The 25,024-nt window shown below is 47.2% G+C and overlaps 1 protein-coding gene and 1 long non-coding RNA gene across 2 annotated transcripts; one reads left to right on the forward strand and one right to left on the reverse strand.

Annotated features, from left to right (window-relative positions):
* The first annotated feature begins 4,831 nt into the window (after positions 1-4,831).
* LOC125530940 lies at positions 4,832-23,504 on the forward strand. Its single transcript, XM_048695359.1, has 3 exons — positions 4,832-5,333; positions 19,294-21,064; positions 21,216-23,504. Exons 1-3 carry the CDS (start codon positions 5,029-5,031, stop codon positions 21,822-21,824), a joined length of 2,685 nt encoding a protein of 894 aa, XP_048551316.1. The 5' UTR covers positions 4,832-5,028; the 3' UTR covers positions 21,825-23,504.
* On the reverse strand, positions 12,542-23,654 carry LOC125530952. Its single transcript, XR_007293023.1, has 3 exons — positions 23,515-23,654; positions 15,594-15,810; positions 12,542-15,489 (listed from the first exon to the last, which is right to left on the reverse strand). It is a non-coding gene; the product is annotated as an uncharacterized LOC125530952 (long non-coding RNA).
* Between the last annotated feature and the right edge of the window lie 1,370 nt (positions 23,655-25,024).

Raw genomic sequence — 25,024 nt, forward strand, 5'->3', positions numbered from 1 at the left:
CCTCATGTCGAAGAAGTGGCGGTTGGCTCCCTAGCCATCACGTAGACTTGGCGAAGACGGTCTTGTGCATGTTTAAGTTTATCAGCATCCTTGCGCCTCACCAACGGACTCCACGGCTGCAGGAAAAGGTTACATTTGTAGATGATATTAGCAGGGTGGGTTGGGAAGATACCCTCGATCGCAAGTTTGTTCCTAGTGAGCCAGAGGGCCCAGGCCAGCGCGCCCACACAGCTCCAAAGAACGCGTTTGTTGCCTCCTTGAACCGAGTCGACAATGGTCACGAGATCGGCGGTCGAGAACGGGTTCCATGTGGTGTTGGCTGCGGTGCGAACCGCACTCCAAGCGAAACGAGCTAACGGGCAACGAAAAAACACGTGATTCGCGTCTTCCGAGACGTTGCAAATCGCACAAAGGCCGGATGACGGGCCATTGCGTTTGGCAACATTGGCCGAGGTGGGCAATCTGTTACGAAACAGTTGCCAAAAAAACACCTTAATTTTAAGCGGGAGTCGCGCATTCCATAGACCTTTCGACACTAGGGAGGACTGGCCCTGGCAAAGTTTCCGATACAGCGACTTGACGGAAAACTTGCCGGAGGGGGTAAGAGACCAAGTCACTTGCCGGAGAAACAAACTCCGTGTGTATGTTTTCTAGGTGAAGCTGCCGTGGCTCGGATCTTCGGGCTTATAGTTGCAGAGGCCGTCAGGCAGGTTCGAGGATTAACCACGGACCCTGCCACAGCTTCCCGGCCCTTGGGCCGGACCACCGTCGGCGGAGGCGGCGCATCATCAGAGAGAAAGATGAGGTGAGACAGAGCAGAAAATATCGTCCGAGCGCTGAGAATCCTCCTCTCGGATTCCCATCCCCTACCTCCCCGTCACACGAACACCAAACCCAATCCAATCGGCCGCCGGCAACGCCCCAAATCAAACCGAGGCAGAGCAGGAAGGGAGGGAGAAAGAGGGACCAACCACGCAACCGAAGAAGAGACGCAGCAGCCAGGACAAGAACAATGGCGAACACTCACCGGAAGAACGTGCACGGTCGCCGTGGGAACGGGACCGGGAACCACACCCTAGCCCGCTTGCAGAACTCGAGAACTTTTGGCAAACCCTCGGAGGAAGGAGAAACAAAAAACATAAAACAACCGAAATGTTATTTGGCGAGCGTTCGCTAGGAGGCTGATTCTGATCAGTTGGCCTAGAGAGGTTTTTGGAATGGGGACACTTTTGCGCTCAAACGGCTTTTATTTATGGGCCACACTGTCATTTGTACAACTATCCATCATCCAACACCGTTCTCATTATTGCAACAAGCAGTAGCGTAGCTAGCATATTGGCACGCCCCGGGCCAGCTTCAGGGCACTGTGGCTACAGTGTGCTACAGTACACAACTGTAGCAGTAAACAAGCCTAGGTTTTGCCCTCACGCCCAGGGCCAAGGCCAGGGTGGCCTGGGGCCTGTCTACGCCCCTGGCAACAAGGACAGCATTGTAGAAATACTTTGCAACAAAGGTTATGTTGCAGAGATCTTTTTCGACATAGTTGATATTGCATATTTTTTTCATCACTATTTTTGCAACATGGGTGTTCTTGCGGAAACCAAATTGCAACACAGATAATGTTGCAAAAATATTTTTTAAATTTTTGTTGTCTTCATTTCTTTGCTTTTTCGTCTTAATTTTTTCGCAACATAGGTGTTGTTGCGGAAGAGAGTTTTGCAACATAGGTGTTTTTTAGAGGTGATTATTTTTCTAAACTTGCCATGTGCATTTTTTGTTATATGTAGGATGTCAATTTCCATTTCTTTTTCAATGCCCCCGGGCAACTTTCTATAAGAGCATGAAATTTTAATAATTAGTAACATGACATTTTTATCATTAAGAGGATCACAACTTTATTATTAAGAGCATGAAATTTTTAGTATTAGTAACATGACATTTTTTATTTGTCAAGAGGATGACATTTTTATGATTAAGAGCATGCCGTTTTTACTCTTATTCTGCTTCAGTCTTGCTTTACTCCTGTGTTTCTTAAATTCTTTTGCATGTCTCTGTTCTGTCGAATGGTTGATTGACTGAGAAACAAATTCTGTGTCTTAGTGTACGTTTTCTACTATGCTTCCGTGACTCGAATCTTCGTCGGCTTATACTTGCAGAGGCCATCAGGCAGGTTCGAGTATTAACCATGCCCCCTGCCACAGCTTCCCCCGGCACTTGTGCTGGCTAGACCACCGTCCGTCGGCGGAGGCGGCGCATCAGAGAGAAACATGGGATGAGATGAGACAGGGGGGCTAGAGAGGAACGGATCATGAGACGAGCGAGGGCTGCAAATCCTCCTATCGGATTCCCTTCCCATACCTAGCTCCCCGTCACACGAACAACAAACCAATCCAATCCAATCGGCCGCCGGCAACGCCCCCAAAATCAAACCGAGACAGAGCAGAAAGGGAGGGAGAAAGAGGGACCGACCGCAACCGAAGAAGAAGAGCGGCAGCAGCCAGGACGAGAACAATGGCGACACTCCCCGGAAGAACGCGCACAGCCGCGGCGGGGACGGGACCCGAAACTACCACCCTCGCTCGCGTGCAGACCTTGACAACTTTTGGCAAACGACCCTCGGAGGAAGGAGGAACAAAAAAATATTAAAAACCAACTGAAATGTTATTTGACGGACGTTCGCTAAGAGGCTGATTCTGGCGAACGCCTTTACCGCCGTCTGATCTGGCTGCACGGATCTTTGCGCAAATCCGATGCCAGTCAGCTCTCTCAAAGAGTTTGCTGTAAGTGAGCCTCCGAGCGAATGTCCTTTTTTATCTTTCTTCAAAAAAACTAGAGATTGGGGGATTGAACTCGCGTCCTCCAGCCACGCGCAGGCATCAGTTGCGCTAGAGAGGTTTTTTGTTTAACTTGAATAAATAAATGGCGTTTGAGCGCAAAAGTGTCATGACAAATGGTTGATGAAATAAAATAAAATGTAAAAAATCATGTGTCAGGACAAATTGTATTTTGCCTCTTTGTTCCCTGGGCCATGCTTTCAATTCGTCTCACTTTATGCTTAAAACCGGTACATGGACCATGCTGTCACTTTAACTTGCTTTTGTCAAACAGACTGCATTGTGACCAAAGTCACATGTTCAAAACAGATTGAATTATGCACTACACTATGGCCAAAGTCAGATGTAAATTTCCCGCAAAAAAAGAGTCACATGTAAATTTCCCGCAAAAAAAGAGTCACATGTAAAAGATTGATTCATCTCCGTTCATAAACCTTCACGTTTATAGATATCATTGTATCATCAGGAACTTACATTATACCTTAATACATCATCACATATAAAGATAGCTTCACCGGTTCCATCGCTACAGAATACACAATATCTACAAAATACACCAAATACAGCAACTTGCAATGACAAGCAAACATCTTCTCAGTTGTTCACCTTTTTCTTAGCACCTACAACTTGCAACGGTCACACACATCTTCTTCTCAGTGCTCCATGGTTGACATCCAATGGAGGAGACCACCCTGAACAAATTGATTTCAGAGCTAGCAAAGGTTCAGCTAAGTGAACAAGTAGAAGGACTGATCCTAGCTGAGGTCTCATCCCTGCAAAGACAATAAATACACATTACTTGTGCTGCCTTAGTATCCATCTCCTCTTAATTCTAACAGCGACTATCTCTACAGGAGGAGCTCCAATTGAAGCTTGAGCCACATCAAACTCAGGATGTGCTAGGAAAAGCACCAAGCTTCTCTCCAGGCACACGCATTAGCCAATTATACATGGAGCTAAACACATTACTGTCCTACCGATCGCTGAAAAGAAACATGGACTTCTTTGGATTCGTCGGAAACTTACCTAGGTAAAACATTACAAATTTCTTCAGAAACGAGATATCGACAACTTGTCTGGATGGCACCTATTTGACATCGGAGGTATAACCTAGATGCGGGAATCGTTGCACTTCACCAACTTCTTCACTGCTTCCAGTACTCTGCTCGTTGGTGAGTTTGATCGTTATCGTCATCTTCATAGTGATTCTGGGTGTTCTCGTGTATCATAATTTTTTGTTGCATAGCACGTCCCCCTTCACAATAGCGCACGCGAGGGGTGTAGCCCCGAGCCTCTGATCGACTTGCGGGGTCAGGTTATGGGTCTTCATTGATTTCCCAAAAGGCATACCAGGCGTCAGCTCGACCGCATGGCGGGAAGACGACGTGATCTGCCCAGCTTGGATGCCCGGCGGAAAAACCTGAGCCAGCCAAGGCGGGTGTGCAAGGCGTACGATCTCGTGGTCTTGTTTTGTCGTTGGAGACGGTTAACTTCAGAGAACCGAGCTGACGGCGAGGGACTTGGAGCTGCCTGAGTCGCCACATTGGGGATGACGTGTGGCGGGTCGAAGTGAAACTTGAAGGTAAACTATTACAACTACGACTATGAGAAAAATGGCGTAGACGTTAACACCGCATAAACTATGCCTATTACTTGACCAAACTTTGGGGGTCGTTGATGCTAATTGTATTACAAAACAAACCTCGAGCATGAGTTTTTTTTCTCGAAAAGATGATTACCCGACCTCTGCACCACAGGATGCACACAATCATATCTCTGCTGGAGACATTCAGTTACTGCCGAGCAAGAAGAGGGTTCGACGACCGAGTACAGCCCGGTGCGACACAGGCGCACTAACCGTGAGTTTGGGGCAAACCCAAAGTTGATTGGTCCCAGCTGGGCTCGTTGAGGGTAAAGACAAAAGAGGCTAAAGGCAGAAGGCGTCGATGGAGCAGATCGTGAGGAAAGAATATGCACTCCTCTTTCTTCCTCTGCAGTCTATACCCAGTGTTCCTGGCATTCAGATTTGTGTTCCTCTTTCTTCCTCTGCAGTCTGTTCTCCTCTTTCTTCCTCACCCCGGCTCCCCTTGTATCCAGATTTGTGTTCCCTATAGACACTCTGAACCTCAGCAGGGGGTGTGATCTGTGTTGGGTCTCCAACACATAGGCTGCTGCCAGATCGCTCGCCGCTGAAATGGCTGAAATGGCAGCTATACTAACCGATACGTTTTTGGTGACGATGTTCAGCCGTGCCAAATCTACATGGCTAATTGTGAAGAAGGCCACCAGATCCGGGCCACCGGGAGAGCAAGCGCGGCTGGAGGAGGTGTCGCTCAATAGTTACGTGCTCCTTCAAACGTACATTTTGATGGGGGTGACAGGGTTAGGCTACCTGGCGCTCACATGGTCGACGGTAGTCCTCCTGGGTGGCTTCGTCACCTCCTTGGGCAACAAGGATTTCTGGTGCCTCACAGGCATTAGCATGGTACAGGCAGCCAGGTCAGTTCTTAGAAGCCTATCTTTTTTCCTTTTTTCGCGGGACTCGGAAGCCTCTTTCCTCAATCTTCACATCTGTTCTGATGCTTTTTTGAATTTAGTGATTTGTAGTTGCTTCAAATTTCGTAGATCTCAATCACCTAGAGTTGCAATGTATGTACTTTTTAAGATCTAGGATTTTAGAGACATACCAGTGCAAGTTTTAGTCCATAGATTTTTTTAACCCTACGTTTTGTCAATATCACATAGTGTTTACGTAATTACGAACAAAGGAGCAAGATTTCATTTTATGAGACTCTTTCACCTGCCGGAGAATTTCATGACTTCTGTGAAATTTGAAGAATTTTAGCCAAGCCCAAAATCATATATTATTATTTTTTTTGGCAAAAAAGGTGTAACCATGGGATTTTGGACCCAGGGCTATAGTGGCAGATCTTAACTGTGATCGGGGGTACCATGCTTCAGTATGCATAGGATTAGACTAACCATTAGTAGAAAAATATATGCTAAAAAGGTATGTATGTAAATACTTCATTGCATTTTTGGAGGGGCGCAGTGTAGTGTTGCAAACAAACGGTTTCCGCATGTCTGCGACCCTTCGTGGCACCCTCACTAGATCCGCCCCCTGCCCAGGACCAGCAAAACCCATGAGGCTGTAATACAAATAACTATGATAATTTGATCGTACATTTTTTCAAATTGCACCGGTTGAGATTGCTAAATCCCATCTCCTTCGGAAAACCATTAGTTTTATGAATTTCATGCGAACCTAAGTTTTGATGGACATAGAAGAGAAGATGGTGTGATCAAATCTCTATCGTTGCCGCTGACCTCAGCTGCACAGATGATGGTCCCCACTCCCTAAGGTTAAGGGACTCATATTCATTCTAGAGGTGCAAGGATCGGCAGACATCTCAGTGGCAAGAGGTAGAAATGGCAAAGACCCGGGCTTGGCAGCAGTAACCTTCCCCAGACAACATGGAAGGCGGACTGGTGGGTAGGTTGCTGCCTCCATGATGTCATGGCACGACTGATCTTGGTATTCCACGGTTAGGCCAACTCGAACCTGCCGGCACAAACGGACACAGTTTTTGCGTGTCCGGTTTTAGCCATGAAATGTCGGTATGTTCAACGTGACCAACTCATTTGGTCCGCTCGGTGTTAAGAAAAAACTAAATAGCCATAAACATTTAAAATAAAAAATACATATTAAAATGCCGGTCGAAGTCCACTTAGACATTAATTAAGCACGCAACATTAAAACTAAAAAAAGACGCAGCCAAGGTCAGTTAGTTGGGCACAAGGATTTTTGGAGCCTCGCATGCACTAGCGTGATACAGGCAGCCAGGTCCGTTCTTTTTTCCCCGAGAAACTTCCAATCTATTCATCTTTAATCATGACAATAGAAAGAACAACAGAGGTAACATAAGTTACAACCATGTCCGTAGACCATCTAGCGACGACTACAAACACTGGAGCGAGCCGAAGGCATACCGCCGTCATCGTCTCTCCCTCACCGGAGTAGGAAAAACCTTGTTGTAGTAGACAGTCGGAAAGTCGTCGTGCTAAGACCCCATATGACCAGCGCACCAGAGTAGCAACCATCGCCGATGAAGAAAGTCGTGGATCAGAAGGATCAAATCTGTAAACACCTAAACGATGACGAACGAAGACCGGATACAAATATATCTATCGAAGACCAGCATCGATCGAATCCTGCAAGATCCGACGGAGACAAACATCCACATGCCCTTGGACGATGCTAGACGCACCATCGGGACGGGGAGACATTATTCCTATTAAGGGACATTGCCGCCGCCGCCACACAGCCCCAACCAAGATGCTGACTCTAACAAGAATGAGAATGGGGTCCCTCCCGCCGACGGGGGACCGAGATCCTCCACACTTCCATGGCCTAGAGGCCATCCGAGATGAGACGGACCGGCGGAGGCGCTGACGGGAGGAGAAGAGCTTTTCTTATGGAGGAGGAAAGAGATCTGATCCTGTACAAAGTGATCTAGCCAGGTCCGTTCTTACTTCTTAGAAGCCACTTTCCCCTCCTTTTTCGCCGGACTAGGAAGCCTTCTTTGCTGTGTCCACATTTCAACGTCTATCCTGATTCTTGTAGAATACGAATTTACTACTAATTTCTAGTTGCTTCAAATTTCGTGGATCTCAATCACCTAGAGTTGCAATGCCTGTACTTTTAAGATCTGCAATTTTAGTGACATACTAGTGCAAGTTTTAGTGAATATCCCATAGTGTTTATGTAATTTACGAACAAAGGAGCAAGATTTCATTTTATGAGACTTTTTCACCAATTGGATAATTTTATGACTTCTGTGAATTTCCAAGAATTTTAGCCAAACCCGGAATCTTATGTTGTCATTTTCACAAAAATAAGGTGTAGCCATGGGATTTTGGACCTAGGCCAAGTGGCATATCTTTTTTCCCTTGAAATAAACATCAAAATCATTAATTAAAAATAACGGTTACATCGTCAATAAGAAAAGATACAATATCCTCTATAGGCTCCTCAAACCAATTCCTTGTGACGGAAAATTTCGCTAGCTTACAAGTTCATGGACAACCTTATCTGCTTTCCGATTACTATGTTCAAATCTAATAATGGGAAAATCACATGCCATAAAGTAGCAATCATCGAACACTGCCACCACATCTCCCGCCGATTGTCCTCCATTCTTCATCTCCCGCCGATTCCAACTTGCCTTCTATGCAAGGAATAGGCCAAACCTTAGAGCCAAGGCTTCTGCTGCTAATACATTAGCACACCAATCAATCCTCCAATTTTCGCCAACAATGAATTTTCCTCTCTCATATCTGAGGATAGCTCCCGTCATGCCCCTAAGTAGATAATGATCAAAAGAAGCATCAATATTCAACTTAACAAAACCCATAGGAGGTCTGCCCCATCCCCCTATTTTACTAGTTGCCTTAAAGGAGTGGGCATTAACATAGTTTGCAGTTATATATAGCACGAGCCCCCATTGAAATTTGATATGCATCGTAAAACTTTCCTTCATGAACTAGTTCACATCTATTCCATCATAAATATCAAGTTGTTATAGCGATCAATTCACGTGCGTTCCAGAGACCCAATACAGATAATTCTTGCTCTCGCATAAGGAGTGAAAATTCAAAAACTACCTCTCCTGCACGACATCAGAAGCTCTATTCATGACCTCATACAATCCTAACTTGTACCAAACCTCTTTCTCCTTCTGATAAAGAAACAAGAAGTGTTTTGCCAGTGGCAGATCTTAACCGCGATCAGGGGTGCCAAGCTTAGCCTTCAGTGCACATACGATTAAACCAACCATTAGTAGGTAAATTCTGCTAAAAAACTACTTTAGTATTCTAAACACTCTTATATTAGTTTACGAAGGGAGTAGTGCCTAAATACTTTATTGCATTTTTGGAGGTGGGTGCCATGGCACCCTCACTAAATCCGCCCCTACCCAGGACCAGCAAAAACCATGAGGACCCCATGGCTCTTATACAAAAAAAACTATGCGCTTTTTTATTAAGATAACTACAGTTGATCATACATTTTTCAAATTGCACCGGTTGAGATTACTAAATCCCGTCTACTCTGGAAAATCATCGGTTTCACGAATTTCGTGTGAGCGGAAGTTTTTATGGACATATAAGAGAAGATGCTGTGATCAATGGCCCCTTGTCAAACCCTTGTTGTTGTCCCTGGCTTAGGCTGCAGAGGTGGTGGGCCCCACACCCTAAGGTTAAGGGGATCGACATAGACAGATAGTGATATCTCAGTGGCTACAGGTACACGTGGCGCGACGACCTGGGCTTGGCAGCAGTGATCCTCCTCAGACAGCCGGGAAGGCCGACCGGTGGGTGGGTGCTGCCTCCAAGATGTCATGGCACAACCGATCTTTGTATCCCATGGTTAGATCTAGATGACGTGTAGTGATCGAGGGTTCCTATCCGGCGATCATCATTTGGTTAGCTTCTGGCCACTCATGAGCTCCTGTCATGAGCCTCATCCAACCGCCACTTTTGACCTCGCCACTACCTCAGCCTACCTACCGGTGGGTTGTTGTTGCAGTGGCGAGGTCAAAAGCGGCGGTAAGGGCTGGTTTATCGGGTGGGTAGGCAGAGGATTTGCAGCCCAGTATGCTGGTTTCGGCTTTGACAAAGGCAGCAATAAAACACATGTGGGCTCCGTTTATCTCGTTGGAGGTTTCGCTACAACACTGCATATTTGTTTCTTCCCCGGGTTCGGGAGAAACACTAGATCCGAGGTTTTCCTGAATTGAGCGGCGGCATCGTCACACTATAATTCTCGTTGGTGGCATTGCTCTAGAGCCTCTGTCTGCGGTCCCTTGGCTACAGGTTCCCCACGCGACTGAGGGTCAAGTGGTAGGCGACAAAGGATGCAAATTAATAGTCCTCACTCTAACCTCTAACTCCCTTTCTCGATCAAAGGAACTAATTTTTCAAAATTACACACCTAGAATTTTATTCATTTGATTAAACTAAATAGGATTAGTGGCTATCCCAAAGGGTCCCCATTTGCACCCCTAAGATGACACATGAGTCAACGACGACGACTTTATTGCTGCGGTAATGCCCATTCTGGAGGTGGCTCAGTTGGCGTGATCTTAATGTGATCTTCACGGGCTTGTCAGCACAATACATTAGCTCACAGTGAAGAGTTTGTGCTCCGTGCAATACGTTGTAATTTTTCTCCCTTTCTCAACGCCCACGCCGAACCTTGGCATTCACGCCATCCCACGAACCAGTACGTGCGGGCATGGACTAAGCCTAATGCAAATATCTAGCCAGAAACTCACCTAATTAGCTGAAAAGGTGCACACACAGTCTGTACTCAGACTTCTGTCGTGGCAACATTATTGTCCTACAAAGAGTTGTCGTGGCAGTGAAAAAGCTCTGCCATGGCAACGAAATGGACCAACACAGGTTTACTTCAACATTCAGTCCCCAAACTTTTTGTGTTCCAGCAATTCCCGATCATCCCGATATTTACTCGTTGCTCCTAAAGCTTGACACGCCCAAGTGCTTCGGTGAGGACGTCGGCGAGTTGTTCTTCCGATCTAGATCTTCCCGGCCACCACGCCTCCCGAATAAAATGATATTGAACCTCAATGTGTTTGCTTCAGTTGTGGAAAATAGAATTCTTACGTGGGGATATGGCTGATTTTGTTGTCGACATTGAGCATCGCCGGCCTTGGCTCTTCATCTATGATTTCTTCGAGTGGGCATGCAAGCCAAATGCCTTGGCATGCGGTCGTTGTTGCAGATATGTACTCCGATTTGCATGACGAGAGGGCCACCACCCTTTGATTCTGCGGCTGGCGGCGTACCAGGTTGCTGGCAAGGAAGAACATTTCGTCATGGTGCTTCTTCTATTGTCAACTTCGCGTCTTGATCAAGGGTCCTCCATGGCGACTTGGAGAGTAATACACTCCCCCCCCCCCCCCCCCCCCCCCCGCGATGCAGAGTTCCTGCAACGTAGCACATGATGTGCTTGTGCTCGGTCATGGGCTCCTGCATGAATCATGACACTTGGCCGGCGAAGAAGAACAAATACGGCCTCGTGTGGACAAGGTAGCAAGCATGTCGATGTTGCTCCAGTACTCCATGGCGTCCGGCTGCGCTGAGCTCACTCCAAGAAATATCATCGTATTTGGGACCTGGAATTATTAGGGAACGTAGTATTTCAAAATTTTCCTACGATCACGTAAGATCTATTTAGGAGATGCATAGCAACGAGACGGGAGAGTGTGTCTACGTACCCTCATAGACCGAAAGCGGAAGAGTTTAGTAACGCGGTTGATGTAGTCGAACGTCTTCAGAATCCAACCGATCCAAGCACCGAACGTACGGTACCTCCGTGTTCAGCACACGTTCAACACGATGACGTCCCTAGAGCTCTTGATCCAGTTGAGGACGAGGGAGAGTTCCGTCAGCACGACGGCGTGGCGACGGTGTTGGTGATGTGATCTGCGCAGGACTTCGCCTAAGCACTACGACAATATGACCGATATGGTAAACTGTGGAGGGGGGCACCGCACACGGCTAAGAAACAACTGTTCTGTCTTTGGGGTGCCCTCCGCCTTCGTATATAAAGGGGTGGAGGAGGTGGCTGGCCAAGGGGGGCAAGCCATAGGGGGGAGTCCTACTTGGACTCCTAGTCCAAGTAGGATTCGCCCCCCTGCTTCCTTCCACCGGAGACGGAAAAGGGGAAGGGAGAGAGAGGAGAAGGAAAGAGGGGGGCCGGCCCCTTCCCCTAGTCCAATTTGGTTTGGACAGGGGGGGGGGCGCCCCTCTCACGTGGCCTTTCTCCTCTCCTCCAATAAGGCCCAATAGGCCCAATACTTCTCCCGGGGGTTCCGGTAACCTTCCGGTACTCCGAAAAATGCCCGAACCATTCCGATGTCCAAATGCAACCTTCCAATATATGAATCTTTACCTCTCGACCATTTAGAGACTCCTCGTCATGTCCGTGATCTCATCCGGGACTCCGAACAAATTTCGGTCATCAAATCACATAACTCATAATACAAATCGTCATCGAACGTTAAGCGTGCGGACCCTACGGGTTCGAGAACTATGTAGACATGACCGAGACACGTCTCCGATCAATAACCAATAGCCGAACCTAGATGCTGATATTGGTTCCTACATATTCTACGAAGATCTTTAACGGTCATACCGCATAACGATATACGTTATTCCCTTTGTCATCGGTATGTTACTTGCCCGAGATTTGATCGTTGGTATCTCAATACCTAGTTCAATCTCGTTACCGATAAGTCTCTTTATTCGTTCCGTAATGCTACATCCCATAACTAACTCATTAGTTCAATCTCGTTTGGTAGCACACAAAGTGTTCCTCCGGTATTCGGGAGTTGCATAATCTCATAGTCAGAGGAACATGTATAAGTCATGAAGAAAGCAATAGCAATAAAATTAAACGATCATTATGCTAAGCTAACGGATGGGTCTTGTCCATCACATCATTCTCTAATGATGTGACCCCGTTCATCAAATGACAACACATGTCTATGGTTAGGAAACTTAACCATCTTTGATTAACGAGCTAGTCAAGTAGAGGCATACTAGGGACACTCAGTTTTGTCTATGTATTCACACATGTACTAAATTTCCGGTTAATACAATTCTAGCATGAATAATAAACATTTATCATGATATAAGGAAATAGAAATAACAACTTTATTATTGCCTCAAGGGCATATTTGCGTTTTTGGGCTAGGTGTCAAACTAGGCAGAGACCACACTGACACTTTCATCCAGATCAAGGAATCAAACACATATGAGGACCATGGCGTAGATCCTGCATCGAATCTGGCCTTGAGCTTACAGCCGAGTACTACGGTGACAGATCAGGCATTCAGCCTTGCCATTATAGACCCCAAGGCCATGTCAGATCGCACATCAGCTCCAACTGAGCCTAGCCTACAACCAAGTTTTGGGTGAAAGCGATAAGGCCCTTCTGAGCGATATGTTAGATAGAATTCAGAGCCTTGAGATCTCGGATGATCAAAACTCTTTGTACGATAGGATCTGGGAAGATCGGGATAAAGCTGGAATTTTCAGCCCGCCCACTACCCACTTAGTCGCTGTCGTCGAGGACTTAACCAACATCTTAGCCAATGCCTCCGAGGAGGCAACCGACATGGATGAAGATGTCGGTGATAATTCCTATACTACCTTGCCACCAGCCGTCACCTATAACGGGAAGTGGGTAAGAACCTCCACCTATCATGTCTACATGGTGGACACCCTAAAAAACGGAGGAGAAGAGGGAGGACCCCTAAAACACCGACACGTAGGCCGCCATAACAGGGGCACTGGCAACAGCGACGCAAACAGTGACTGCACTGGAAGCGATGATGCATCAAGGGACGGTGCAGATAACCAGAATGACGACAATGTCACCTGAGACAACAATAACAAAGGTGATGAAAAGAGCAAAGATGATGACGACTATGATCTAGAGGCAGAGGAAGAAAGGAGCCTCGGCCCCAACAAGTACGATGTTTTTGAGGAGCCCCTAGAGGCACCTCAACTCGAAACAATGCGCGGACAATTGGCCAACACAGACATGAGCATCAAGAAAATGTCCCAGCGGCTCAAGACCGAAGAGGATGATATAAACGACAGATGGGTCGAGCTCCTCAGGGCCGAGCAGGCGTTCGACAAAAAGCTCCAACTCATCTCACAAAAACTTATTGAATGAGTTGGATGTGAAGGCCGAGGATAGCATGCTTTCAACATACGACTGGGTTGAAACCCTCGATCGTCCTCCCCAAGACAGAGATCAGCCAACAGGTGCAGCCAAACGCGTCTCCCAGGCAAATAAAACCACCGCGAGTTACCCAAAAGTATGACCCAAAGGACAAAAGGCCCTTAAGGTTCAAAGTCCAACCTCAGTCAATTTACAAGTCGAGAGAACGACCACCTGCTGGACATGCGATACCTGGCTTGGTTAGCAAAGAATGGTGACATACACGACTATACACGTGATCGCAACGTGACAATATCTAATGTGCGCCACACCAGTGCTAGGGTCCGAGGTGCTGCGAATCCTCAATGCTTTAAAAACGACGTTATGCAACAATAGTTCCCCGAAGGATTTAAACCAATAAACATGGAGCAATACGAAGGAATAACGGATCCCACCATATGGACCGAGAACTTCCTCATGGCAGTACACATGGCAAGCGGAGATGACCTCCACGCCATTAAATATCTTCCTCTAAAGCTCAAAGGCTCGGCTGGGCATTGTCTTAACAGCCTTCCAGAGAACTCGATTGGCGTCTGAGAGGACCACGGGGATGAACTCTGGGCCAACTTTCAAGGCACCTACATTCGAGCTCCGTGTGTCCATGACTTGGCTCATGTTGTGCAAAAGCCATGATAATCAGTTCGAAAATTCTAGAATAGATTCCCGACAAAGAACCATATAATAGACTGCCCAGATGAAGGGGCAATCACGACATTTAGGCACAACATCAGCGATGAATGGTTGGCGAGAGAGCTATGGGCACAAGAAGCAAAGAACAATGGCAAGCCTCACGCATCTCATGACTCGATTTTGCACTAGTGAGCATAGCTGGTTAGCTTAGAAGAGCATTCACAATGGTAACCCTGGCACATCTGAGATGTGCGACGGAAATGGGAAACCTCGGCACAGCAAGAACAACAAGCGCCCAAATAGAGGTAACAGTAGTGACGCCGAGGATGGCGAAGTCAATGTCGGTTTCGGCAACCAACTGGGAGGTAATAAAAAGAAGCCCCTCCAAGGTGGAAAGGCTGTCCTTCGCAGCTGGATAATATTTTGGATCAACCAGGCACCATACACGGAAACCCCGAGAAACCCACCACCCACACTAATTAGAACTGTTAGGTGATCAAGTAGGCCGGTAAGGTGGCAGCCGAAAATCAAGGCTAAAAATAGCTGCAAAATAACGATACAGACCACCCTGTCGAGCAATACCGACCAAACGAAGTTCCTTCTCAAGGTAAAATACGTGAACATGATCTACACCACTCATGTCACCAAAAGGAGAGGAAACACGTGCTCCCTGATGTTCATGCGATAGAGACCGCCGAGCCAAAATACAGTACGTGGTTGTAACTCCTGATTAAATTTGACTGACGTGACCATCCAACTAGTACCCGTCATGAAGGCACAACAGCTCCGGTCCTTAACCCCATAGTCGATGGCTTCCACTTGACCAGAGTTCTCATGGATGGTGCCAACTGTCTCAACCTTATATATGCAAACACCATCAAGAAAATGCATATATATAGACTCATCACGGATCCAACCCAGTAATACAACATTCAAGGGTATCATACCGGGAGTGGAAGCACAGTGCTCGGGTATGGTAAGCCTAGACATAGTCTTTGGCACACCCGAGAACTTCTGGAACAAAGATTTAATCTTTGATATCGTTCTTTTTTTGAGCGGCCATCATGCACTCCTAGGGAGAATGGCCTTCGCCCATTTCCATGTCGTCTCGCATTACGCTTATCTAAATCTGAAGCTGCTCGGGCCCTATGGCGTCATAATGGTGAATGACAACACGGAACGCTCACTCCGAACAGTGAAGCAGACCGCGGCCTTTGCGGCAAAGTACAAGTTGTCAGGGAGGCGTTAAAAGCACGGGCTGGATCAAGCAGCCTCGACATGATGAAACGGCGGAAACCCGGTCCAGATGCACTTACCGATGACTTTGGCATACGTGAGAGCACCTGAAAGACAAATTGGACACCACCTCGGTAGTTGCCGAGGAGACCCCCACATAGGGGTACGTGCTCCATTTCCCCCTGCACGGCGCTGAGGACTGTGTTCCTCGGTTCCACAACTTTGCATTGATAACTCCATGGGGGATGGTAGAGCACCTGCAACAGAGGATATGCTGGCGATAAGACCAGCATTATCCTAGCAACCTAGGAAATCAGCGTCGAGCTCTTAATCAGATAAAAGTGTCAAACTACGAGTCGGATACCAACATGATACATTTTAGGGTATGATAAGCAAACACCATGGCCAAACAATAGTGGACTGGGGGGCCATATCAAAGCTCGGACTAATAAGCAGCCCCTGATGTTTGACCAGGTTGTGCGCATACTGTTAAAGTAAAAATAGGCTCCACTCCTCGGTTTAGATGAAAACGGAGCGCAAACCCAAGCTATAAGGGAGGCTGTAATCCCTGGCTGGATAGGGCCATAGGCAGTGGCGAATCTAGGAGAAAAATGGAGGGTAGGCTCAAACTAAGCCCTCTTCTTCCTTTTCACTTTTTCCCTAACAACCCGTGGCCGAGCCAAGAATTGAGCTAAGGTCTAAATTTTGTAAGGCACAATGCAAGTCTACTCAACGAAACAAACAGTTCACGAAAAAGTTCCATGAAACACAAATGCGAGAAAGTATTAACATCGGCTCATGTCTTCCGCACAACCGCGCTTGCATCTACCATTGTCATCCCAAAATTCCAAGCAAGGCGTAGACTATGTGAATGGATAAATCTAAATCTTTAGCACAAAATGTGATAATGGTTGTAGCTTTCGATAAGATTGTAGTATACCACTAAATTGTAGTTAATCTAATAACACGAGGTTGTCAAGGTAGATGACATCCGTGATTTTTTTAAAGCATGAAACCGTAGCATAAGCAACTTGTATCCAAATTTTGCAAATAGCTCACGCTCACATAGTAGACCATCATATCATTGAGCCAATCAACACAACGCAAATTCTAAAAAGAAAAGGCCAAAAGGGGGGTTTCTAGTTCTTGCCGCTTGTGCTATGATCTAGTCGACTTTCTCTTCAGCATACATCGGCAACCGGCGTCGGCTGGCTCAACACGTACGTGCGCGGACACGGACATGCGGCGGCACGGACGTAGACGTGAGAAGACGGGATTGCTGCTGCAACTGCCGATGCGAGAGAAAGCGTACAGAGGGATTTTTTCGTTCAGTCACTAGTGCTGGGGTAATGCAGCAGTCTATCTGGGCATTACAATAGGCCCGCTAAGCCACTAAGGCCCAAGGGCCAAGGCCCCATACCGGTTCATCCCTGCCCTGTGTTTCCTATGCTAGCGCAGCTACGGCGGACAACGAACAGACCTTCTCCAGTTCTCCATCCAAATCCATGGCGGTGCGTACATGTATAGAGAAAAATTGCAACTTTGGAGGGCAGGCTCAAGCCCGTTAAAGCCTGCCCCCTAGATTCGCCACTGGCCATAGGGGTGGATGGCGCGAGAAAAGCGGTGACGGACATGAAACCGGAAGCTCACACCTCAGAACGCTATCTACAGGGTAGCAAGTTTATAGAACTCCTAAGCATGTATCTAGGGAAGCGAACAAGATGGTGTCATGACCCTTGATCCCCACAAGTGAGCTGTCCCCAAACTTCGCGAGGCCGGAGTTTTCCTTGTCCAGCTTAGTGAACGCCGCCTCATCACCGGTCATGCCGTTGGATGCACCGGTGTCGAGAATCTCGATATACCAGGTGGCGTCGACATCCTCCAGGGAGCACCAGAGAACAATGCAAGCATGCTCTTCATTGAGGAAGACACGCTCGTCGGTAGCATTAGCGATCGCCGGTTTTGTTGCCATGGCAGCATTTCCACGTGCCTCTAGAGTGGCTGTCTGCCAGCGATTTTAGCTGCCATGGCAGCATTTTTACCTGCATTGTTTGTGATCGCCAAGGGGACCTCAATCATTACAAGGCATGTTTCTTCATCGTCTCCGGCTTGGCCTTGGGTAAGGAGAGCTTGAGCCTCCTCGCTGTTTTTCTTATGGCCCAGTGGTCTATGATGTCGCAGTAGTGGCACTTGTCACAATGTGGATAGTTGTCGCCGCCGCTCTTGCCCTCAACGGTGTTAGTACCGGTAGGGCCTTTGCCTATTCCTCCACAGCCTTTGCGTTAGATGGGCCACACCTACATGCGCCATTGTTGGTGTCACGCTTCTACGCGCATGGCATTATTCCTCAGTGAGCAGTAGTCGCATACCGGCATCTCCCTTGTCGTCCTAGTCGACCCGTTCCTGCTCCACCTTGAGCCCGTCGGTAAGCTCCTCAATCATGAGTGTGTCGAGGTCGACGAGGGTCTCGACCAAGAGCGCCACCTAAGCGTACATGTGGGGCAAACACGCAAAAACTTGCGCACGACACCATTGTCAGAGACCGGATGGACATGGATGGTGAGGTTGTTGACGAGCCCACTGAGACGCATGGCAAAATCATTGACGCTTTCACCGGGCTTGAAGCAGATATCCTTGAAGTCCCGACAAAGGGCATGGGCCTTTGCCTCACAAAGGCGGCCGAGCCCATGCGTATCATCTTGACCGTGTGTCCCAGGTCTCCTTCGTCGTCTGCTTGCTGCAGAGGACGACGGGCATCTCCGAGGGCACCGCCTGGAGCACGGCCTCGAGAGCTGCTCGATCATCATGGTAGTTAGTAACCCCCGATGTCCATGGCGTCCCACAGCCCACGCGTCTGCAGGATGGCTCTCATCGGCAACAACCAGTCTTCACAGTTGCTCTGTGTCAGCGTCGGGAGCATGGTAGGCAGAGAGATCTCACGCCTCTGCACCATAGGCATGGCAACCTTGCTCCAGCGGATAGTGCGAGTCCACCCATGCCTCGTGGACAAGCGTGAGGGCGAACACGTCCGCTGTTGCCATGTCGTGTTCTAGCTAGAGCATCCTTGGTTCTCGGGCGCCGCCTTGCTCCCTCCATATCCACCGGACCGCAACCATGCTGTGTGATGCCAATTGTCCGCACAATACACTCACTCACACGAAGAACTCGATGAGACAAGAGTTTGCCTTGCGTGCAATACATTGCAGCTTTTCTCACTCATTTCCTTTTATTCTGTTAGCAACTGAAAGAGCTTCTAACAGCCCAAGGAAGACGTCCACGATGAACCTTGGCGTTTGTACCATCCCGGGAACCAGTACGTGAAGGCGTGGACTAAGCCTAATCCAAAAATATAGCTAACAAGCTTACCTAATCGGCTAAAAAGGTGCACACATAGTCAGTACACAGACTTTTGTCGTGGCAGCATTATTGTTGTTGTGAAGTCAGAGTCACCATATCACGGATGCCATAGGTCATCACAATGATGTGGGGTCTTCCAGTGGCGCGTGTTGAGTTTGTTCTACCTTTTGTTGGGGAAGAAGTTTGTCCTACGTTGGCTGTGGGCAGATGGTGCTATTGATCTTGTTCTATGTACCATGTCTCCTGTCTCATATGGGGGTTTAAACCGCTTTTTTTTCTTCTCAATTATCTGGATAACTTTCTTCTTCTTATGGTAGAAATCCTTCTCTGCTTGTCGATTTCGGCCAAAACAAATAAATACTAACTGACTCAATCTATATTAATGCCCGGGCACTAACGACACATTTGCAATTTGACACACAGGATCTTCAACGACTCAGGGGACAACCTATTCCCTACATTTTTAAACCTAACGGGAAAGCTTGTGAGGAAATTTTTAACAGATCCCAGGAAACAGTTTACACAAAATTGGTATGCACAAAAAGGGTATCTACCGGAACAAGTCATTCTGTCGGTACAAGTTGTCATTGTCCAAATACTATCCTTGCCAGCCCTGGTCGTGGTTCTAATGGCATCGATCGTTTATGAACTTGGGCCTGTTGCATGCACTGTGCTCTCACTGTGGCGCCTATGGCAGCACGATTATTGCAACACCGCATGTGATGACAACAAAGCAAACCTGGTGCCAGCACTGAACATATTCTACTGTTTGGTTATTGGCCAAGGTGTGCTCTTCTTCATATGGTGGCTGATGGATATGTCAGTGATGTGGGTTGTGGTTTTGTTCCGGGAAGAATCTCAGTTACCAGAAAAGTGGGGCAGCATAACAATTTTAGATTACCTATATGATACCCAAGCAAAATGCTGGCGAGACCCTACATCCCTAGATGGTAGGAATTTGATCAACTATGCTGTTGATTTGATTGACTCGGAATCGCAGAAAGACTACCTCTCAGGAGCAAGGATTCTCGACAACTTCATTAAGCTGGACGCAGATGTAAGGTCCCTGCTACTCCCCTCAAGACCAAAGATTCAGAAGCTGTTTGATACGCTAGGATGGAGATGCAGCAACAGAGAGCTCAGGGAGGTCGTCGCCAGTATCGTCGCATACCTTGCCGGTGACATTCATTTGTCCCAGTTCCCAGGGGCCATACACTGCATATCCTCCCTGTTTGATACCACCCTGCCGTATTGGAACAACCAACAAGGAACCAATCATGTTACTGTTAGTGAGTCAAAAAAAGATGCTGACGGTGCTAGGGAAAGTTTTATTTCTCTTGCCAAAGGCATAGACGAATATAGACGAAGAACAGTTGCTGGTTCCCCTAAGAAAAAACCAATTTCTGTTCTCAAAGGCACCGAGGACAACAAAGCAAAAATTGTCAGAAATCAAGGTGGTAACATTCCGCAAGATGAAGTGGATAGCTCAACCCATCATGGCAAGAAAGAAGATGGCTGGAATGATCTGATTCTACAAGGCCTGACAATTCTCGAGAGGCTTGTCTTCGATCAACACAACTGCGACGACATATGCAACACCCCTGGTCTTCTACCTAAGATCATGGCACCACTGTACTCCGAGACACTAATCCAAGATATCAATGCAAATCCATGGGCCAATGTAGTGAATGGGTCACTCAAAGTGGTACACAGGCTCATCCGTGCACCAGACTGGGTTGGCAAAAGTGATCTGGTCCACAAAATCTGTTCCAACGACCATGCACTGAGCAACCTGGAGAGAATTCTTTATCAGGGGAAAAATGATGACACAGAACTGCAGATGAGAGCCATAGAAATCCTGACAGAACTGGTCACTGATTCGTCAGCCAACCTCAGCACCGAAACAAAAGAAAATCTAATCAGAAAGCAGTTGCAGATATTCCTTACGGATGATAAAGGGGACAAAGGAAGGCTTAGACTTGCTGCTGGGAAAGCACTGACATTGCTTTCAAAGATGGAAACTATCTCTAAGTTCATAAAAAATCAACAGAACAGCATTGCTGATTGTCCCAATGAAATACTTGATTCTAAGAATGACATCACGTACAGGACAGTAGCATTGCAGATCTTGGAGAACTTGTGCACTCACCGTGCATTGGACAAGGATAATGTGAAGAAAGACTTGCTGCCAAAGGTTAGCTTACAGATCTGCTAATCTACTTATCTCTAGCACAGCACTATCATTCCAGTAGGCACGACAATAGTATTGCTTATACCGATATTACCCCTTAAGCAGTATCATATGGGCAAGTTTTTGTATTTTACAAAGTTACATTATGTTGCAGGTCCTCACGGAAGTACTAGCCAGTACACGAGACCTCCCTAAAGAACAGAGAGAAGAGAGAAAAATGTCTGCATGGGAAAAAATATGTGCAAGAAGGGGAAATGATGAAGAAAAACAACTGACAATAGAACGTAGCGGCCAAATCAAGAAGTCACCTGATAAGTCAAGTGAGGAGCTAAAAGCTGAAATAGAATACCGAGAAGCATTGTTATCACTTACTTTTGTGATGTGTGAGTGTGACAAACTGATCAGCGTCGATGACTTCGATGATGTGGTTCGAAAGATTTCTCTCGAGGAAGGTGCATTTGTGGGAAAGCTCAGGGCTATAGTAAAAGAGAACTGTGAGGACAGAGCTGATTGTCTAAGAATCGTGAAGCTTTGCGGCCAGATTGCGGTATTAATGCTGCAGCCCGGCCAGCACACCGCTCTGCTCAATGAATTCCTGAAGTCGTTGGAAAAGGCTTCAAAGATCCTGTCTAACCTTGAAAGCTGCATGCTCTTTGCAGGGACTGATTGCGGAGTGAAGAGGACAGCCAGGCCTCTCCTCTCCGATCTTGTGGAAAAAGTCAGAAATTTGGTTGGTAACGATAATGTAACTGTAATTGGCTAATTACTACCCTTGTTCTGTCCTGTGTACCAGGAACAAACAATCATGTATCTGGAGCCCTGGCCTGCTTTATTTCTCGCATTTTCATTATAAAGCAACATTGTATTGTTGGAACAATTGGGAGTCCAGAGCTATTGTTTCTATAGGCTATAGCACTGGTCTGCTTTATTTCTCACGTTTTCACTGTAATGCAATATTTGTTGGAAAACTTGGAATCTAGAGTTACTATTTGTGGAGCCCTGGCCTGCTGTATTTCGGATGCACCAACAAAATCATACCAAATTCAATTGTATACTTTCTATGGCATATAGCTCGTATTTGTTTAGTCAAAATTAGACTCAAAATTCGAGGAGGATGAATGGAGAACATATCTTTAATGACACTAATCCCCTACTTCCATGTGTTACAGGATACTATTATCTATTTTATTTTTGCTGGAATATATAAGGTTCTGTTATTGGCCACAAATAAGATCCGTTATCCAACTAGTGTGTATCAAAAGCTAGGGCATGCACAATAAAATGAAGTCAGCTAATTAGTAATTAGTTTATATTTAGGCTTGCCAGTTAGAAAAGCAAGGGCAGAGCGATGGTTGAAGTTAAAGTTAGATTCTTCACCTGGTTAAAGTTAGATTCTTCACCGTTCCTTCCTCCACCATTGTCAGTAGAAACTGGAGCAATTGACGGACACGCCTGCAGCAGGTTACCGGAGGGTGACTAGTGATTAACGTGCCCCGTGGAGCACAGCACGGGGGGAGATGTCTTCTACTAAACATGCTCCTCTGTTTCTTCTATGTCTGAATTTTTAACTGATAGACAGTTTTTCAGTCAGACAAGGCACGCTTCCCAAACAGAAAAATGGTGCAAGTAGTTGCAGGTGAGGGATAGAGCGGTTGTTGTCCATCTATTAAGTCAAACTCAAAGTGACCGAGCATGCATGTACTCACACTGATTTCCTGATACCGCAGAAAATGTTATTGGTTAATCTGATTTCCTGATGTACTTCCACGGGTAACAACACGAGTCCTGCTCAACATGACAACAGCAGCCGATTTGCTTAATCTGATTTGCATCGCCATTAGTCTAAGGATTGGTTTCCTCAAGCAGAGATGAGTGGGTTTTGCATTTCTCAGTTGAGTCGAATGGTCTGACTGGGCAACAAATTCTGTGTGTATGCTTTGTAGGTGAAGCTGTCTTTTTTTTTTCGGGATTGTAGGTGAAGCTGTCGTGGCTCCGAATTTCTCGCCAGCTTATAGGTGAAGCTGCCGCGTGAATTAGGCAGGTTCGAGGATTAACGTTAGTTTACTGCGTATCTGTCATGGACTTGGCTTCAGATAAGGCATTGTGTGTGTGTGTGTGTGTGTGTGTGTGTGTGTGTGTGTGTGTGTGTGTGTGTTAGGCTGGATGTTGGCGTGGTGGGTTGTCAGGCTCCGTGGCGAGAGAGATAGGCTGCTGTCTTTTGGCCAGATTGTAACTGAATCTCCTCTACTCTCAATACAACCTGCTGAATCCAATCCGAGAGAGGAACGGATCACGAAACGACCGACCAAGCGCGTCCGAGAGCCCAAAATCCTCCTCCCGGTTCCCCTTTCTCTACCTCCCGTCACATGAACACCAATCCAATCGGCCGCCGACCGGCAATGCCCCCAAATCAAAACGAGACACAGCAGGAAGGGAGGGAAAGAGAGACCAACCGCAACCGAAGAAGAGCGGCAGCAGCCGGCCAGGACGAGATCCACGGCAACACTCCCCGGAAGAACGCGCACTGCCGCCGCGGGGTCGGGACCGGAAACCACCCTCGCCCACGTGCAGGACTCGTGATTTTTTGGCAAACCCTTCGGAGGAAGGAGCAAGAAACAAAAAAAACAAACATAGGGAAACGTTAAGTAGTGAACGTCGGCTATTAAGCAATTCCCAGCTAACTCCTCTAGAGCCGTTGGATCGGAGCGCGCCGATCATGAAGCAGGGAGCTTGCCACGTCTTACCATTTTCTACGGCTGCTTGCTCCTCACACACTCCTCTCTCTCTCTCTCGCTTTGCGGCTACTTGGGTCGGCGAAGATGGAGAGGAGGGGAAGAGGGGTAGGATCGCCTGCGACGAGGCTCGGGGACTAGGGGAGTGTCCTCTGCAAACCCTCGGAGGAAGGAAAAAAGCATAAAACAAAGTAACGCCACTGGATTACAAGGGAACAAGTAGAACCACAAAAACAGCACACGTGTAAACACACAACACGCACCGTCGTGGGAACGATCCTGACAGTGAGAAGTAGGGGTACAAACAAGGGCTGATCCTAACTACGGCGCATGTGTGACATATGGGTTTTACGAGTTCGGGTCCCTCTCCGAAGAGGTAACAACCCTACGTCTCAAGCTTTACAACTATGTTTTTCTCTTGTGTCTGGGATTACATAGGAATGCGAACCCTTATTCTAGTGCTACGGGGTGGCTTATATAGAGTGCGTCAACCCTTTGTCTAGCTATGTTACATGGAGATTGATGGGCTAAGTTTAATATAGGCGTTACTACGACTAAATAAAGCATTGATTGCTAGTAACGCCTGAGAGTGTGTGCCCTTAGGTGTTCTAGCTTCCACGTTGGTTGTTCGCCTCGCTAGTTCGAGTGTTGGCGGAGCAGCCGAGTGGATCGTAGGCGACCGAGTGAATAGGCAATGTCCGAGTGGATGGACGTCATCCGAGTGGATGATTGACGTCTAAATGGAATAAGGCTTGATGACCATTTGAATGTACTTATGGCCTAGAGGCATCAATGTTTGTTGATGCAGGGCCCTAGGTAGGACTCAAGATGCGTGCCTCGTGACCCTACCCATAGTGGATGGCCCCAACATTAGCCCCCGAATCGGTTAAAATTTTATGGAACGAATTCACTAAAGACTCGACTTGTCCTGAGTACCGTAGAGGTATTCAGGCTCTGTCATCTAGTTTTAGTCACCCATGATCTGAGCAAAACTACAACGGATTCTGGACTAGGTGCTTCCCGAATAATCGAGGCAAGTTGGCCGTGAAGGTAAACTTGGTGTCATTCGTACATCTCCCTGAGGAGACCGACTAGTGGTCTGAGTGTGGACGTGCCATGAAAACCTGAGCAGCAATGCTACCGCGTGGTCTGACTCTTCGGAAAAATGCCACAAATTATCCCCGAGGAATGCCGGCACAGACTGACTACAAGTCCAAGTTCATGAAATTTA

The sequence above is a fragment of the Triticum urartu genome, chromosome 1, assembly GCF_003073215.2.
Source record: "Triticum urartu cultivar G1812 chromosome 1, Tu2.1, whole genome shotgun sequence".
NCBI lineage: Eukaryota > Viridiplantae > Streptophyta > Magnoliopsida > Poales > Poaceae > Triticum > Triticum urartu.

Coding starts and splice junctions, on each gene's coding strand:
- LOC125530940 (XM_048695359.1), top strand. CDS start 5,029: ATGGCTGAAATGGCAGCTATACTAACCGATACGTTTTTGGTGACGATG. Junction 5,334..19,293: donor AGCATGGTACAGGCAGCCAG/GTCAGTTCTTAG, acceptor TTTGACACACAG/GATCTTCAACGACTCAGGGG. Junction 21,065..21,215: donor AGAAAGACTTGCTGCCAAAG/GTTAGCTTACAG, acceptor ATTATGTTGCAG/GTCCTCACGGAAGTACTAGC.